Source organism: Miniopterus schreibersii (assembly GCF_964146895.1).
Source record: "Miniopterus schreibersii genome assembly, chromosome: 8".
Classification (NCBI taxonomy): Eukaryota; Metazoa; Chordata; class Mammalia; order Chiroptera; family Miniopteridae; genus Miniopterus; species Miniopterus schreibersii.
In genome coordinates, this window is record NC_138109.1 from 36,645,610 (window position 1) to 36,661,324 (window position 15,715).

General features: G+C 40.4%; 1 protein-coding gene across 9 annotated transcripts in view; it reads left to right on the forward strand.

Annotated features, from left to right (window-relative positions):
- Positions 1 to 15,715, forward strand: part of FGGY (FGGY carbohydrate kinase domain containing) — a 354,457-nt gene that overhangs the window by 17,253 nt on the left and 321,489 nt on the right. For 8 of the 9 annotated variants that reach the window (XR_013999411.1, XR_013999412.1, XM_081145346.1 and 5 more), the window contains exon 3: positions 12,773 to 12,884. The exons of the other annotated variant lie outside the window; for it this stretch is intronic. Coding sequence is in view for 5 of the 8 variants with exons in the window: in XM_081145346.1 (XP_081001472.1) it covers positions 12,773 to 12,884 (112 nt within the window). In the remaining 3 variants the exon portion in view is untranslated. The remainder of the gene's footprint in view (positions 1 to 12,772; positions 12,885 to 15,715) is intronic. 9 annotated transcript variants of the gene reach the window in all.

Genomic DNA, 15,715 nt, shown 5'->3' on the forward strand with positions numbered 1-15,715 from the left:
GGAAAGACTAAACTCCAACGGGCTTAGAGTAGACAGGACAGAGGATGGGAACATGTAGACATAGGATGGTCAGGTGTGACCTGAGGTGGAAGAAGTCACTGATGATCATAGCTAACATCTACTATGCCTTCATGTGTGCCCAATGTGGTACAAAGTGTGTTGATGTGGGTCATGGCGTTGAATCTTCACAACAACCCTATAAAGGTAGTAAGTACTGTTACTGCCCCCATATTATTGAGGAAGAAACAGAGGCACAGGAAGTTTAGGTAACTTGCCAAGTCCATGCAGTTAGTAATAGCAGAGGCAGGACTGGAACCTAAGCAGTCTGATTCCAGCACTGTACTGTTGCTCACTGGACTGTCCTACCTTCCAAGCAGACAAGTGAGGGGAACCTTGGTTTGTTCAGAGGGAACAGCATGTGCAAAGGCACCGTGGCATGAGAACATGGTATGTTTTGAGGAAGCAAGGAAGTTGGGCAAGTGTAGAGCATCTCTGAATTGTACCAGACAGATGTTCGTCTCAAGTGGCCTTGGATGGGAGTCAGCTTGCTGGCTTGGGGAAGGAAGCGATGCTGGCCAAGACTTGTTCATTTTTAGTTTCACTTGACTATTCAGTTTTACATCCTGGTGATCAGAAACGACAGAGATTCTTTTCTCCTTTTTTTCAGAGGGAAAAATGAAGTCCTAGGTTCTAACCTCTTCTCCTCCTGGTTTAGTTCCTTAAATATTCATGAAGGGCTTGGTAATTTGCAGATGGACAATTCACCATTCTGTCCGTATTGATCAGCCTGTTTAAACTTTAATGAGCTCTGAGCTACTGTTAGTGCCCCGGGAGAAGGCAGGGAGGGGAGGTGGGGGCGGGCGGCACTGGAGCAGTACATAGGAATAAAAGAGGGGCGCATCTTCTTCTGCCTGTTTAATTTTCCTCCTCCTTCCCCCCTCTCAGCCCCACCTTGGTGAGAATCTTTTACTCAGTGCCCTTGGGTCTCCTTTGTTCTTCTAACGTATAGCCTTTCTTGCCATTAAGGAAATTGTCAAGAAGAAAATATAATCCCCTGATGAAAAGCTACTTTAAAAAACGTCTGCTCTAAGTACAGCTTGGTTTAATGGTAGATTTTTAATCATTTCCCAGTGGTGACCTACCCGTTATCTGTTTGAGTCCCTTAGCCACAAGAGTGCTGTGGGCATTGTCCTTAGTGAGGCTGTCTCACTGTAGCAAACCCCGATACAGCTCTTGGGCCTTAGGCTTTCCTCTCCTTAAGGAAGGAGGCATTTTTCTATTAGAGAGGTAGCACACCGCAAAGCACAGATTCTGGAGCTGTACGGTCAGCCCAGTTCCAACATTTATTAGCTTGTCATCTTGGACAAGCTGCTTGAGGTTTCTTGCCTGAGTTTCCTAATCTGTAAAATGGGAATGATCATTGTTCCTGTCTCTCTAGGTCTGTTGTAAGGATGAGATGAGTTCATGCATAGAAACTGTCATAACAGTGCCTGGAAATGAGTAAGCACCTTGCTTCCTATTGTTATGATGATGATGAGGATCGTGATGGCAGAAATGAGGGGGATGAATTTCTAAGATAGAATACATCGAAAAGCCAAAGTCATACGAATATTTACTCCCTTTCTGGTTAGGATTCTTTCTAGTAAGATTTAGAGAAGCACTGAGCTAGGGCCAAGTGCAACAAAAATTCATTTGACCTGTCTTGTTTTCTCAAGGACGTTAGAAAGTTAAGAGCTTGAGAGCAGTTGTACTAGGTCCTTTTCCCAAAGTCGTTCACTTGGTTTTCCCCAAGGTCAAGTTAATAAAACAAAAACAGTAACTACAAGATGGTGATGAGGGTAACGGCAGCTAACATTTCTTGGGCAGTAATCCTGTTCCAGGTCAACTGTGCTGAGCACTTTATAGCCGTCACTTCGTTTTATCTGTGTGACAACCTCTTCATGTAGTTTTTTTTTATTCTCTCTGGTTTGGAGCTGGAAGAAACGAGCTTCCACGAGGTTAGGTAAGGAGCCCAAGGTCACATGACTAATATGCATCCCATCCCCACCCCATGCTCTGCCTTTTGCCCTTCTTTTCAGCCTACTCTTTCCCTGCTTGGAAATTGTATTAAGCAACCTGAAGTGTTTTGAATTTGCCACTCACTATGTGGGGAACCTTGTTACCATGATTGTTGTACTAACTATACTGAATTACAAGTGCCCCTACCTGGCTGGCTGCTCATGTGGAAAATGTGTGTCCCCTGAGCAGGGATCATATCTGTATTTCCCTAGAGTTCCTCACTTGTAATATGCTAGGTTCATATTTGTTGAGTTCACGAATGAATGAAATGTCTGTTGTTTTCATTATCTGGAATGTTCTTCTCTCACCTTCTTTACCTGCCCAAGTCCTTGGTACTGTATGAGGTTAGCTTAAGTATTACTTCCTCCTCGGAGCCTTCTTTGGTGACTCCTGATAGTCTCTGCCCTCGCCTTGCCACCCTCAGAGGAAAGAGAGGGTGAGAAGCCCCTCTCTGCTGTCCCTAAGCCTGCCATTTTCACATGTATCATTACCTGGCCCTTATCAGATTGCATTCAAACTGTCTACTTGTTCGGTTCCTTTTAAACCAGGAGCTGAGCTCTTGGAGAGAATTGTCCTGATATCCCTCACATCTAACACATTGCCTGGCACAGATTTGGTGCTCAGTAAGTGGTTGTTGAATTAATGTCACGTAGAGTTAAAAACAGACAATTAAAAAACATTCTGGCATCCCTCATCTTAGTTAAGTGTCACAGTAACTCTGTGAGATGGACTGCCATTCTTCTTATTTGACACATGAAGATACTGAGGCTCTGAAACCTACAAGCATTAGAGACAGGACTAGACCCTCAGTGAGATCGCTCTGAATCCCTTTCTCTGGTCTCTTCTCCACTGCTCCTGAAACTGGCAGGTTTATATTGGGTCAGTACCCACACATCTAAAAACTTCTACGGCAACGTGTAACTCGCAAAGGTATATACTGTTCCTGATTTTAAGGGCTTATATAATGTTTTTTGGAGGCACAGATCTTAATCACCAACAAGGTAAGAACATTGCAAGTGTGTGTATGGTTAGTACCAACTTTCATTAGGAAGAAGAAAAGCTGGAGATATCATATGTGCCATGCTCTTTGCTAAGCTTGGAGCGTTTATAGGAGAGGTATACAGCAAGTTCTCTGCCCCTAAGGATGAAATTATTCAGTTGCATGGAAAAACCAGCACCTGTGAAGCCAGTGAAAGACGATTTTGTTTTGAGTTGCACTGGCTAATGAGTAGTGAGTGAAGCGAGAGAGAGCAGTAGAGGGAGTAGCTCACATGGGATTGAGCAGTAATGTTAACCTCTTATATTCATAGAACCTGTGTGGTTTACAAAGCATGTTCATATCCATTTTTTAAAAGATGTTAAACCATTTATTTAAAATTTATTTTTCACTTAACAGTTGGCATGCAATATTATATTAGTTCCAGGTATACAACATAGCTATTAGACACTTCTATACCTTACTAATCGCTCACCCCCGTAAGTCTAGTACCCATCTGATATCATACATAGTTAATACAATACTATATACCCTATGCTTTACTTATACCCCTCTGACTATTTTTTATACCCAGCAATTTGTACTTCTTAATTCCTTTCACCTTTTCACTCATCCCCTGACCCACATTCCTGTCCATTTGATTGTCATACAGGGTGGGATAGGGAAGAGGTGGTTAGTCCCACTTAACCTTTGAAAAGAAAAACTGATACCCAGAGACTTCAGTGACTTCCCCTCAGTCACCCAGGAAATAGGTGATAAGCCTGAAATCAGATAGGATAAACCCCTGCATCTCTCCAGATGTCTCCATTTCCAACACCACACACCCTCATCTTTTGTCTAGATTAGTGTGAGAACCTAACTGATTTCCTCATATATGCCCTTTCCCCTCCAATCCATTCTTGTTCTTGGAGCTGAAATGAATTTTTTTTTTTTTTTTAATGCTAACCTGATCATGTCACTCTTTTGCTTATGGCTCTTCAATAGCATCACGCTATCATTTGGATAGAACTCAGAATCGTTAACATGGCCTTCAGGCCCTTCATGGTTTGGTTTTCAACCTCCTTTCCTGGCTCATCTCATGATGCCTCCAGCTTTGTATTCCAGCCACACTCTCCTGTCATGTCCTCATGCAGGCAAGGTCCCCTCCAGCCTCAGAACTTTTACACACATTTTTTCTTCTTCCGGCCTACTGCCAACCTATTTAACTCCTGTTCATCCTGAGATCCCCACTATCTAGTACAGGAGTCACTAGCCACATGTGGCTATTTAAATTAATTAAAATTAAATACAATTTAAAATTTGGTTTCTCAGTTGCACTAGCTATAATTCAAGTGCTCAGTAGCCATTTGGCTGTTGCTGCTGTATTAAACATCACAGATATAGACCATTTCCAGCATTGCAGAAAGTTCCATTGGCTAGTACTGCACTGAATCTTAGTTCAAAAGTCAGTTCTTTAAGGAGGAAACCTTTTCTTACCCAATACTACTTCCAAATTGAGTCCTGTTTTACTTGCTAAGTGTTCTCACAGTATCTCGTACTTTTCCTTTATAGAGCTTCACGTGGTTGAGGAATCGTTCACTTTTTGATTAATATCAAATAACCAAATCATTATACAATCAAATTAAACAACAAAATAAGTAATAAAACCATTCATTTTGGGGTACAATATCTGTCTTCCCTATTAGATTTTACGTTTCAGGAGGGTAGAACTATAGTTTGCTGCCCCAGGCCCTAAACTTACAGTAGACTCAGGAAGTGTAAAAAGAATGAGTGATTAAAGAAATTGGGACCTCCCTACTCCCAAGCAGTGGAGGAAGTTTGAGGAAGGATGTAGGGCTAAAGGTGACTCTGGAGAACTCTTAAGAGAGGACATTCAGAACTGGGGGAAAGCGTGGACAGAAGTGCTGAGATGGTAATGTCAAGGAGCCAGCCCTGGCTGGAGCAGATGGTTTCCAATAGTAGGAAGAAGGGACACTGGAGTTGATGGTAAGGGCATACCTGGGTTCTGAGGCCAATAGGGAGGTTTTCTAGAATCATCTGAGTTTTAGAGTGACCGGCAGCAGATTCAAGATGGCTCGCAGGGAGCAGAAACTAAATTCAAGGATGCCAGTTAGAGGCAGCATGACTCTTCTTACGAAGTTCTGGAGGCTGAGATTCCTTTGAGCTATAAGCTCTGGGGGGCCTGTGTCCTTCATGCTGGCACATACAGGCACTTAATAATATCTGTTTAATAATGAATGGCTGGATTAGAATGCTGGCCTGGGAAGAATAGGAGGGACAAGATTGAGGGACTTTGGAAGAAAGATCTAACAGGACTTGGTGACTGGAGAGGGACGGGGTCAAGGCAGTTTCAGAGTTTCTGTTCTTGGAAAACTGGCCTACATTTTCCCGCCTTATCTTCAAGGGACAGTACCACACCTAAGCTAGGATGCTGTGTAGGGAATGGTCTAGGATTGGCTTTTTTCATTTTACCAGTCCCTAGAGATTTTGTCAAATCGAGAGCCTGCAGAGGCCTCGCAGGTAACAGACACCCACACGAGCTGCATTAGTCTCATTGCTGTTCCCACCTCTGGGCCTTTGCACTGGCTATTTTCCTTCCTGGAACACTTTCTCCAGATTTCCATAAGGTCAGCTCCTCATGTCCTTCAAGTGTTTCCTCAAAACTCACCTTTTTAGCAACCACCTCTTCCTTCTCCAGCAGTTCTAATCCCCGACTTACCACTTTCTTGTGTACTATACATACAATATATAATTTATTTGGTTTGTTAGCTGTTATCTATCCTTACTAAAATATAATCTCCAAAGAGCAAGGAATTAAAAAATATATTTTGCTTTCCATTGTTTCCCAAGTACCCAGAAGAGTTCACAGCCTGACCCTAGAAGGGGCTTGATTATATTTGCTGACTGATTGAATGAGTGAGTAATTGAATTTTGTGTGCAACAGGGAGTGATGGGCCTGAGGGAAGCAGGGATTGCATAACCCCACCATGTCCCCAGAGCTGACAAAGGCATTCACATCAAGATTTAAAAGAACACAGGACCAGCCACACAGAACTCTCTTGCAAGCTGGATTCTGTCTGTGAGGCCCCAGGCTCTGACCCTATCTCCAAACAGAGCTAAAGATAAAACCAGGTATGCCTCTGACCTTCCAGTTCTTAGTTCTGAAACCACGTCTCCCCACCCAATATGGCAGAGCCTGCTGATCTAAAACACATGCTGGATTGATCTGGTTCCCATAGCCAGAACAAAGCGAGGCACAACCCCTTCTCCAAATATTTGTTTGCTGCCCCATAGCTACGGGTTGACAGTTGCTAGACATGGACCAGGTTACCAAATGAAGCTGTAGAAATCTCCTTCTCTGGAAATTCTTTAGAAGAGCAATGTGCTTTCTCTCTAGCCAGGGAAATTCCCTTGATGCCAAGTTGTTGGGGTGAGTTTACTAGACTGCTTTCTTCTTCCATTAATAACAGCATAGAAAAGAATCCTCAGGTCAGCAGGTCACATCCCAGGGGCCTTCTGGGTAGTGTGACCCTGATGGCCCTGGTTTTGGGCTGGTGTAGATGGAGGTGGGGGCTGTGGAGTGGGGTGGTCTTGCTCGTGGATAAGCATGATCCTAAGGCATTTCCATATAAGAGAGGGGAAATAATAGTGGCCACCCAACAAATCAGGTTTAAATGCATATCAGTTATTCTTCCAGTTCCTGGTGATAGGTTTCTATTTTAGAGATGGAGACACTGAACCTTTGTGACTGAAAGGCCACGATTAGAATATGAAACTCTTCAGAGGGCATTCATAAAATAGATTGAAGAGAGTATTTTCTTTGCTCCTCCTGGAAGCTTACTCCCACCATGATTCTTAGGAAGATTTGAGTATACCCAATCTTTTTTTTTTTTTTTTAATGTCTTTTGATTTTAGAGAGATGAAGGGGGAGGGAGAGAGAGAGAGAAACATCAATGATGAGAGAGTCATTCGTCCGCTGCCTCCTGCCCTACTGGGTGGGGATTGAGCCCACAACCCGGGTATGTCCCCTGACCGGGAATCGAACCATGATCTCCTGGATCCTAGGTCGATGCTCAGCCGCTGAGCCATGCCAGCTGGGCTATCCAGTCTTTTTGCTCACTCTCCCTTTGCCTATCATTTATATATGTGCTTATATGACACAGAGAGCATACTATGCTTTATACAGAAAAAAGATTCTATTGAACAGTCAGTTAATGAGTCATTGAGTGGGTTTTCCATCCTTTACATTTATTTCCTATAAAGGCTGACTGGTTCAAAAGCACTTGCAAACCGATTGACTCCTTTGAGCCTCACCTAGGAAACTGAGGCTCAGAAAGGTAATGAGATTACTGCAGAATTAAAGGGACTCATAAGTGGTGGAGTTGGAACCAGAATGTGGCTCTTTGGACACCACATTCCATATTCATCTCTACTCCAAAGCTGCCTTATAGTATTGAGTTAATTGAGTCTTCTATGTTTTCTCACCCAGTTCCTCCTCTGACTAGTTGCAGGCCAGTGAGAGATGGGCTTACCCCAGGTCTGGCCTGCGCTCTCTGGGCACAGAGGCCAGTAGGGCCACAGGGCAGGTAGAAGTTAAGGCTGGCTTATTGATTCATTGATTTATGTCCCCAAAATTCAACGAAGATTTGGGGCAGCTAATTATTCTAATCATGGCTGCTCTTTGTCGGGCTAATCACACCTTATTTTGCTGCATTTTATAACATCCTTAGGAGATGTAGGTGTAAGTAATAGCTTTGTTCAACCACGGATCCTGTTTTTCTGGCTTCCCAAAGTCACATGACTAGTAAATGGCAGAGCCAGGTTTCAAACTCATGCTGTACCCAACACCATTGATCTTTACTACTGTGCAGGGATTTCCAAGCCAAGAGGGAAGGACATTCTGAGCAGAGGAAGCCGTGCCTGTAAATGCAGTGGAGATGCGATCCAGCAAGGCAAGAGGGTGGTTCGTGTGGCTGGGATTGTGTAACCTGCCCTCAGTCGCACAGCCAAAGTGGCAGACCTAGGTTTTGAAACCAAGTGTTTGTGACTTCTTGTCATGAGGCCATGCTGCCTGGCAGGGAATTGGGCTTTGTCCTCATGCTTTGGTAAATCTAGATCGATCAGTGTAGTAAAGGCGTACAGGGCATTCACCTGGTGCTGTGGGGCAAAGGCATCGCCAGAGGTCACAGATGGGTCACTAGCAAATGTTCTCCCCTAGAGCACATGCCCTCTCCACAGGGCGAGCCTCTTGGGCAACGAGAATCTGTGATGACATGGGCGGGCAGTGTGGCCGAACAGAACTCAGGCTCCGAGTTTGAATTCTGGCTCTGCCATCTACTGGCTGTGTGATGAGCAATACTTGCTCCCACCTTCTCTTCCCAATCATCCACTTATTTTTTATGAAGTAGAAATATTAAATGTATCTTCAGAGGGCTTTGTAAGGATTAAATAAGATAATGTATGTAAAGCACCGGGCACATAGTAGGTACTCAGTATATGGTAGCATCTTATTATTTATTGATTATTATTTGACCAATTGAATGTTTTTCTTTGTTGAAAATCTATAATTGTGTAGAGCCCCTATGTGAGAAACATGTTACATAGTAAAAAATAGAGTCCTATTTACGAGTCTGCCATTCTAAAACAGGCAAAAAGAAGAATTACACATTTTAAATGGGGATGGACTCTTTTGGGTTGACTTTTGTGGGACTTTAAAAGGTTATTATCATATCTGAAGTTAATGGGAAGTGGGAAACGTTAATGATTTTGCTCACTCATGCTTTTTCAAAAAAGGAAACCATAGAAACAAAAATAAAAAATAGAATTAATCAATAAATTTATTATTCTACAACTTAAAAAATTACATAATGAAGTGAAAAATCTCCAGTCTCCTCCAACTGCCACTTCTGCTCCCAGAGGCAACTACTGTTAACAATTTGCATAACAAAAAATTAGCTTTTTTGTTTTTTACCTTATTAATATATCAGGGATATCTTTACATTTCATTTTTTATAGCTCAGCTTTTAAAACTATATTTAACAGCTTGAGGTATAATTTACACACCATAAAATCTATCTATTTTAAATGTGTAGTTCAGTGATTTTTATTAAATTTATACAGTTGTATAATCATCACTATAAACCAATTTTAGAACACTTCTGTTACTCTAAAAAGTTCCTTATACCTGTTTGCAGTCAGTCCACAGCCCATAGATAACTCCTTACCTGCTGTCCATATTTATAGTTGCTCTTTTTTAGAAATTTTATATAAATGAATTCATAGAAAATACATTTTTTTGTGTCTGACTTCTTCCATTTAGCATAATGTTTTTAAGTTTCATTCGTATTATTGCACATATGAGTAGTTTGTGCTTTTTTCTTGCTGAGTACTATTCCATTGTATGGATATATAGTGCCTTGCTTAACCATTTGGTTAAACCATGGTGGATATTTGATTTGTTTCTAGTTTTGGGGTACTATGAGTAATGATGCTACGACTATACACATACAGGTCTTTGTGTTGACATATTATTTTTTCTTGGGTAGATATCTAGGTGTGAAATTGTTGATTTGTATGGTAAGTTATGTTTAAAAATTGCCAAACATTTTTTTTCAAAATGGCTGTATTTTACATTTCCACCAGCAGTGTATGAGGGTTCCACTTTTTCCACAATTTTCTAACACTTGGTCTTGTCAGTTTTTTGATTATAGCTGTTCTAGTAGGTATGTACTAGTGTCTTGTTGTGATTTTAAGTTGCATTTCTTTAATTACGAATGATGGTAGCACATTTTCTTGTGTATATTCAAATCTTCTACTCATTTCATAATTGAATTATCTTTTTATTAAGTTATAAGAGTTTTACATACAAGTCTACTGTCAGATATATGATTCACAAATATATTCTCCCACTATGTAGCTTATCTTTTCATTTTCTTATGGTTTCTTTTGAAGAGCAAAATTTTAAAATTTTGAGGAAGTCAAATTTATTAATCTTTTAATGAGTTTTGCTTTTAAAGAAATCTTTGTCTAACCCATGATCACAAAAGATTTTCTCCTGTTTTCTTTTACAAGTTTTATAACTTTAATTCTTAGACTTAGCGATTTGGTACATTTTGAGTTAATTTTTGTATATGGTGTGAGGTAAGTCTTTTTTTTTTTTTTTTTTTTTGCATATGGGCATTTAGTTGTTCTACCACCACTGCCAAACTTTCCCCCCCACTATTTTTCCCCCCACTGAATTGTCTTGGCTCCTTTATCCAATACCAATTGACCATAACGTTTTTTTGGGGGGGTTTATTTCTTATATTGCTATTCTGTTCTATTGATCTAAAAATTTATCATTATGCCAATACCACACTGACTTAGTAATGGTAGCTTTCCTAGTAAGTTTTGAAATCAGGTAGCATAACTTCTCCAACTTTGTTCTTTCTTTTCAAAAGTGTTCAGGCTCATTTATGCCCTTTATATTTCTATGTAAATGTTAGGAGCAGGTTGTCAATTTCTAAAATAATCTGCTGGGATTTTAATAGGGGTTGTGTAGAATATGTAGATTAATTTGAGATTGCCATTTTAACAGTGTTGAATTTTCCATGTCATGAATATCCCTCATATTTCTCCGATTTATAGGGTTTTTTTATGTAGCAATGTTTTATAGTATATAGGGCATAGGTCTTAAACTTTTTTTAATGAATTTATTCCTGAGTATTGTAGTTTTTTGATGCTATTGTGAATGGAATTATTTTCTTCATTTCAATTTTGATAAGTTAGTTGCTCTTATATAGAAATACCATTGATTTTTATATGTTAGTCTTATGCCCTATGATCTTACAAAGCTTGCCTATTAGTTCTAGTATCTTTAAAAAAATTTTTTTTGGTAGATTCCTTAAGATTCTCTGTATTTGAGATCGTGTCATCTGCAAAAAAAGGCACTTTAACATATTTCTTTTCAAATTGTATGCTTCAAATTTCTTTTTCTTGCCTCACTGCATTGGCTAGAACCCCTACTGCAAGATTGAACGGAAGTGATGAAACAGTGTAGCCTTGCTTTGTTTTTATTAGGGGGAAATCTTTTTGCCATGCCAAGAAGTATGATATTACCTGCAGGTTCCTATAGATGCTCTTTATCAGGTTTTGGAAGTTTCCTTTTTTCCTGGCTTATTGAGTGTTTTGTGTTGTTTTTTTCTTCTTCGGCATCATTTGGTGATGCAGGAGATCATTTCGTATTTATTTGTACTTTATTCTGTTAATATGTGTAATACATTAATTGATTTATGGATATTAAACTATCCTCACATTCCTGGGGTAACCTTACATAGACATGGTGTATGATGCTGTTTTAATATATTGCAATATTGGTTTTTTACTTTTTAATTTTTCTTTTTAAAATATGTTTTTATTGATTTCAGAGAGAGGAAGGGAGAGGGAGAGAGAAAAACATCAATGATGAAAGAGAGCCATCGATCAGCTGCCTCCTGCACTTGCCCTACTGGGGATCGAGCCGTCAGCCCCAGCATGTGCCCTGACGGGGAATCGAACTGTGACCTCCTGGTTCACAGGTAGACACTCAAGCACTGAGCCACACCCGCGAGGCTGGTTTCTTAATATTTTGATAAGGATTTTTACAGTTATATTCATGACAGTTATTGGTCTGTAGTAGCCTCCTCCCCCCCATGTCCTTTTTTTTTTTTTTTTTGGCCTGGTTATCATGGTAATACTGGCCATGTAAAATGTGTTGGAAAATGTTCTCTCATTTACTACATCCTGAACAAATTTGTGTAGGAATGTTACTGTTTTTTCCTTAATTTTTTTTTTTTTTTTAATTGTGTGTGTGTGTGTATAATTTTTTCAGTGAAGCCATCTGGTCCTAAAGTTTTTTTAATTTTGGTGGGAATGTTTTAAGTACAATTTTGATTTTTCAAGAATAAATGCTTCTCAGTTTGTCACGTGGCTTTGGTCAATTTCTTTGTCCCCCCCAAATGGTTGTTTTTGATGATTTTTTCCCCCAGTTTTGTACTTTTATTTTGCTAAGAGAATTTGCTGACCTCTTCATACCAACACACCCAAAAGTTACTTCTCTACCTCTTTCTTTTTAATAGTTGTAGAGTATTTCATTTTACAGATGTACCATAATCTATTTATTAAAAATAGTTTTTCTAATTATTAAATATATTCTTGAGCAGTGCTGCAGTTAACCTTTGTCTACGGATAACTTTCTTTGCTTATGCTAATAATTTGCTAAGATAGATTCCTAGAAGTGGGATTGCTGGGCCAAAAATAATGCATGTCTTACACTTTAACAAATATATATAATTATTTTTCAAAATTTGTACTAGATTAGAAGTTCCACTTCTCCATATCTGGCCACTATGATATACTATTAATCTTTTACATTTTTGCCAATATAAAAAACAAAGATTGATATATTTTTATTTGGTATATATTATTGAATTGTAGTGGAGTTAGGAATCTTCCTATATGCTCTTTGACTATTTCGTTTTATTTTATGAAGTCACATGTCATGTCCTTTGCTTAATTTCCAGTTAGATTGGTTGTCTTTTTCTTATTAATTTATAGGATCTTCTTATGTTGAACTTTCATCTGTTTTATGTTGTAAATATTTTTTATATTCTGTCATTCACTTCCTTCTAGTTATAACTTGTTTTAATTCTTTTAAAAGGCTTGCTTTGTAATTAATATTTTTGTTTGTTTTTAAAACAGAAAGTTGTACAAGGGATCGATTTAAACCAAATCCGAGGCCTTGGGTTTGATGCCACGTGCTCTCTGGTTGTTTTGGATAAGCAGTTCCGTCCTTTACCAGTAAACCTGGAAGGTAGGACCACTCCTCTCTCCTTCCCTGGTGGTGGGCAGACTTGGCTGATCAACCCAAAGGGCCCAGGTGGGACCTGAGGTCACAGGTCTCTTACCACTGAAAGTGAGATTTAGAGGAACACAGAGGCCAGGAATCATGTCCCAGAGGTTGAAAGCTTGGAGAGCAGTTGGTAGGAGTGGGGTGGCATCAGGGGCCTGGATTTGGGAGAGACTTGGCTCCATAAAGCACAAGAGCCACAGTAGAGAGCTTGATGAAGGAAGGACAAGGAATCATCTGTTCAGAGTGGGTGGCCTTGAAACAGTCAAGTGGTCTGGGTGGTTTGTAGGAAGGGAGTGTCAGTTGCTTTGCATATGAAGCTCCTATACTGCAGTTTATTTGAGTGGGGGAGCCAAGTCCATTTAAAGGAACTAGAACAAGGCAGACAGGACCATGTATCACACAGAAACTGGGAACAGAAGTCCTCTCTGTTTTCAATGGCCAGACCAAAGGACATTCCCATTTAATGAGGTTGTTGTTCTCATAGGCACCTGTCACTATAGTTTTTGTGACTACACAAATGTAAAGTGCCACTTGGGTTCACCCTCAGAAATTTTTCATAGAGAGTGAGGATGTGTCCCCTTTTGGGGAATTGCAGTCAGTAGCGCTAGCCCTGAGGTTGCACTGTAATGCAAGATGATAAATATCAACTGATACTTAACTTTTTTTTTTTAATCCTCACCCAAGGATATGTTTTAATTTATTTTAGAGAAAGGAAGGGGGGGAGAAAGAGAGAGAGAAACATCGATTGGTTGCTTCCCATATGCGCCCCAACTGGGGATTGAACCTGTAACCTAGGTAAGCACCCTGACCGGGAATTGAACCTGCAGCCTTTTGGTGTATGGAATGATGCTCCAACTGACTGAGCCACCCAACCAGGGCCTGATACTTAACTTTTTAATGAGCAGAAACATTTGGGAATGGTGGAGGTTATGGTGCCCTGGAAATTGCTTCTAAAGGAATGTGGCTCTAGGTGTTGTCAGTCAGTTGTTGCCAAGGTAGCCATTTACAAACATGTTTTGGGCTAGGTGTTGTTTAAGAACCCTTAATAGTAGACACTACTGTAGCAGCATCTTTCTTAACTAGTGGCTGTGGATATTGGGGCACACTGGGACACCCTGGGATTGGAGTCAGGCATGTCCCAGATCTTAGCTAGAGCACAGGAGTAATGATGACCTTTTTACACACACACACATGCACACACACTTTTCTCCTTCTTGCTATATTTATTAGCACCTGCTTTGTGCCATCCCCTGTTATTAAGTCCTGAGGCTTCAAAGATGATTATGAACTGTCCTTGTTCTTTTACTGGCTCAATTGACATTGTTCTGAAAGCAGAGACCAAAGGATGGGGCTGAACCAGCAGACCTCAGCTCAGCAGCAGGCTTCTTCCAATTATGAGATGTGTCCAGCCATGTTGGAGGCTGTGAACACTTCCCTTATTGGCTTGCTTTCAGTAGAGGTCAGGACCCTTTGTTAGGGATGCTGTAGGGGGAATTCTTCTTTGGGTTGGGATTTTAGATGTTAAAAGCTCTAAGTTCCAAGAACTCTGTATGTTCTAATCTGCTAAAAATACATGTGGTTTTTGTTTTGTTTTGTTTTTTAACTCTGGCTGTATATTAGAATCAATTCGTGAGCCTTACCCCTCAAATTTGTATTCAGTTGGCATAGGGTGAGAGTAGGGCATCAGCATTTCTGAAGTTCCCTTGGTAATTCTAGCATTGGAGAATCCCTGGGCACAGATGAATGGATAGTTAAAACATCAGGAATGAGAACACTGAAATGGAAGATGGGAGTTCCTTGTTAAATCTGCTTAGAATACGTGCCCTCTCTGGATGCCATCTTTTTCTCATTGTTGGTAGAAGTGCCTCCTGTTAACAGGCCTTCTATTAAAAGGGTAGCTAGGTTGCACCCCTAATTATAAGTGTTGAAATAATTTTATTTCGCCTAAAAGGTTAAGATGTGCCCATTCATCTGGTGTGTCCAGATGCAGGTGCCCCTCACCAGTCTCTTGCCTTTCAACAGGTTCTATTAAAGTTAGATTTTATCTGAAATAGATTATCCTGTGCTAGAAAATGAAATTAGAATTTTAAAGGTGGTTTAGAGGTTCTTTAAAGACTGCTGCTACCTACATGGCAGTGATCAACTCTCGATTGGTTAATTGGAGTAATCGTGAGGAGCGGGGAGTGCAGTTAGGAAATGAACTATGGCATTTAAAACCAACCCTACAAAATGGGCAAAACTGTTACCATCTTTAGATATTAACCAAAAACAAAGACAAAAACAAAAGCAAAACAAAAAACCCACAAAAACAATCCCCAAACCAGAATATATTAAGTACAGTAGTTTAAGAACACTGATCGTTGCTAGGTGATGAAATAGTCTCATTGTTAGCCTTTCCTGTTTGATCTCCCTTCCTTTGAAGACCAGAACAGCGCCAGCCCCTGGCTTGGACAGCGGGCCCCTCTGCCTGCTTCCTCCCTCTGTAGCCGCCACACTGAAAGCAGAGCTGTGGTTGGCTCATCCCAGCTACAAGAGCTCTTGGCAGGGAGGGTGTTACTACCCAGGCTGCTCTGCAACAGACACCTAATACTTAGATGTTTTTGCTGAAGAGTGCCTGGAAAGTGAGGTGTTCAAAATACTAATTGAATGTGTACTTGGATAAATAATCTGCCCTCCGGTAAACTGACTACAGGCATACCTTGGAGCTATTGCAGGTTTGGCTCCAGACCATTGCAATAAAGTGAACATGGCAGTAAAGCGAGTCACGTGAATTTCCCATGCATATAAAAGTT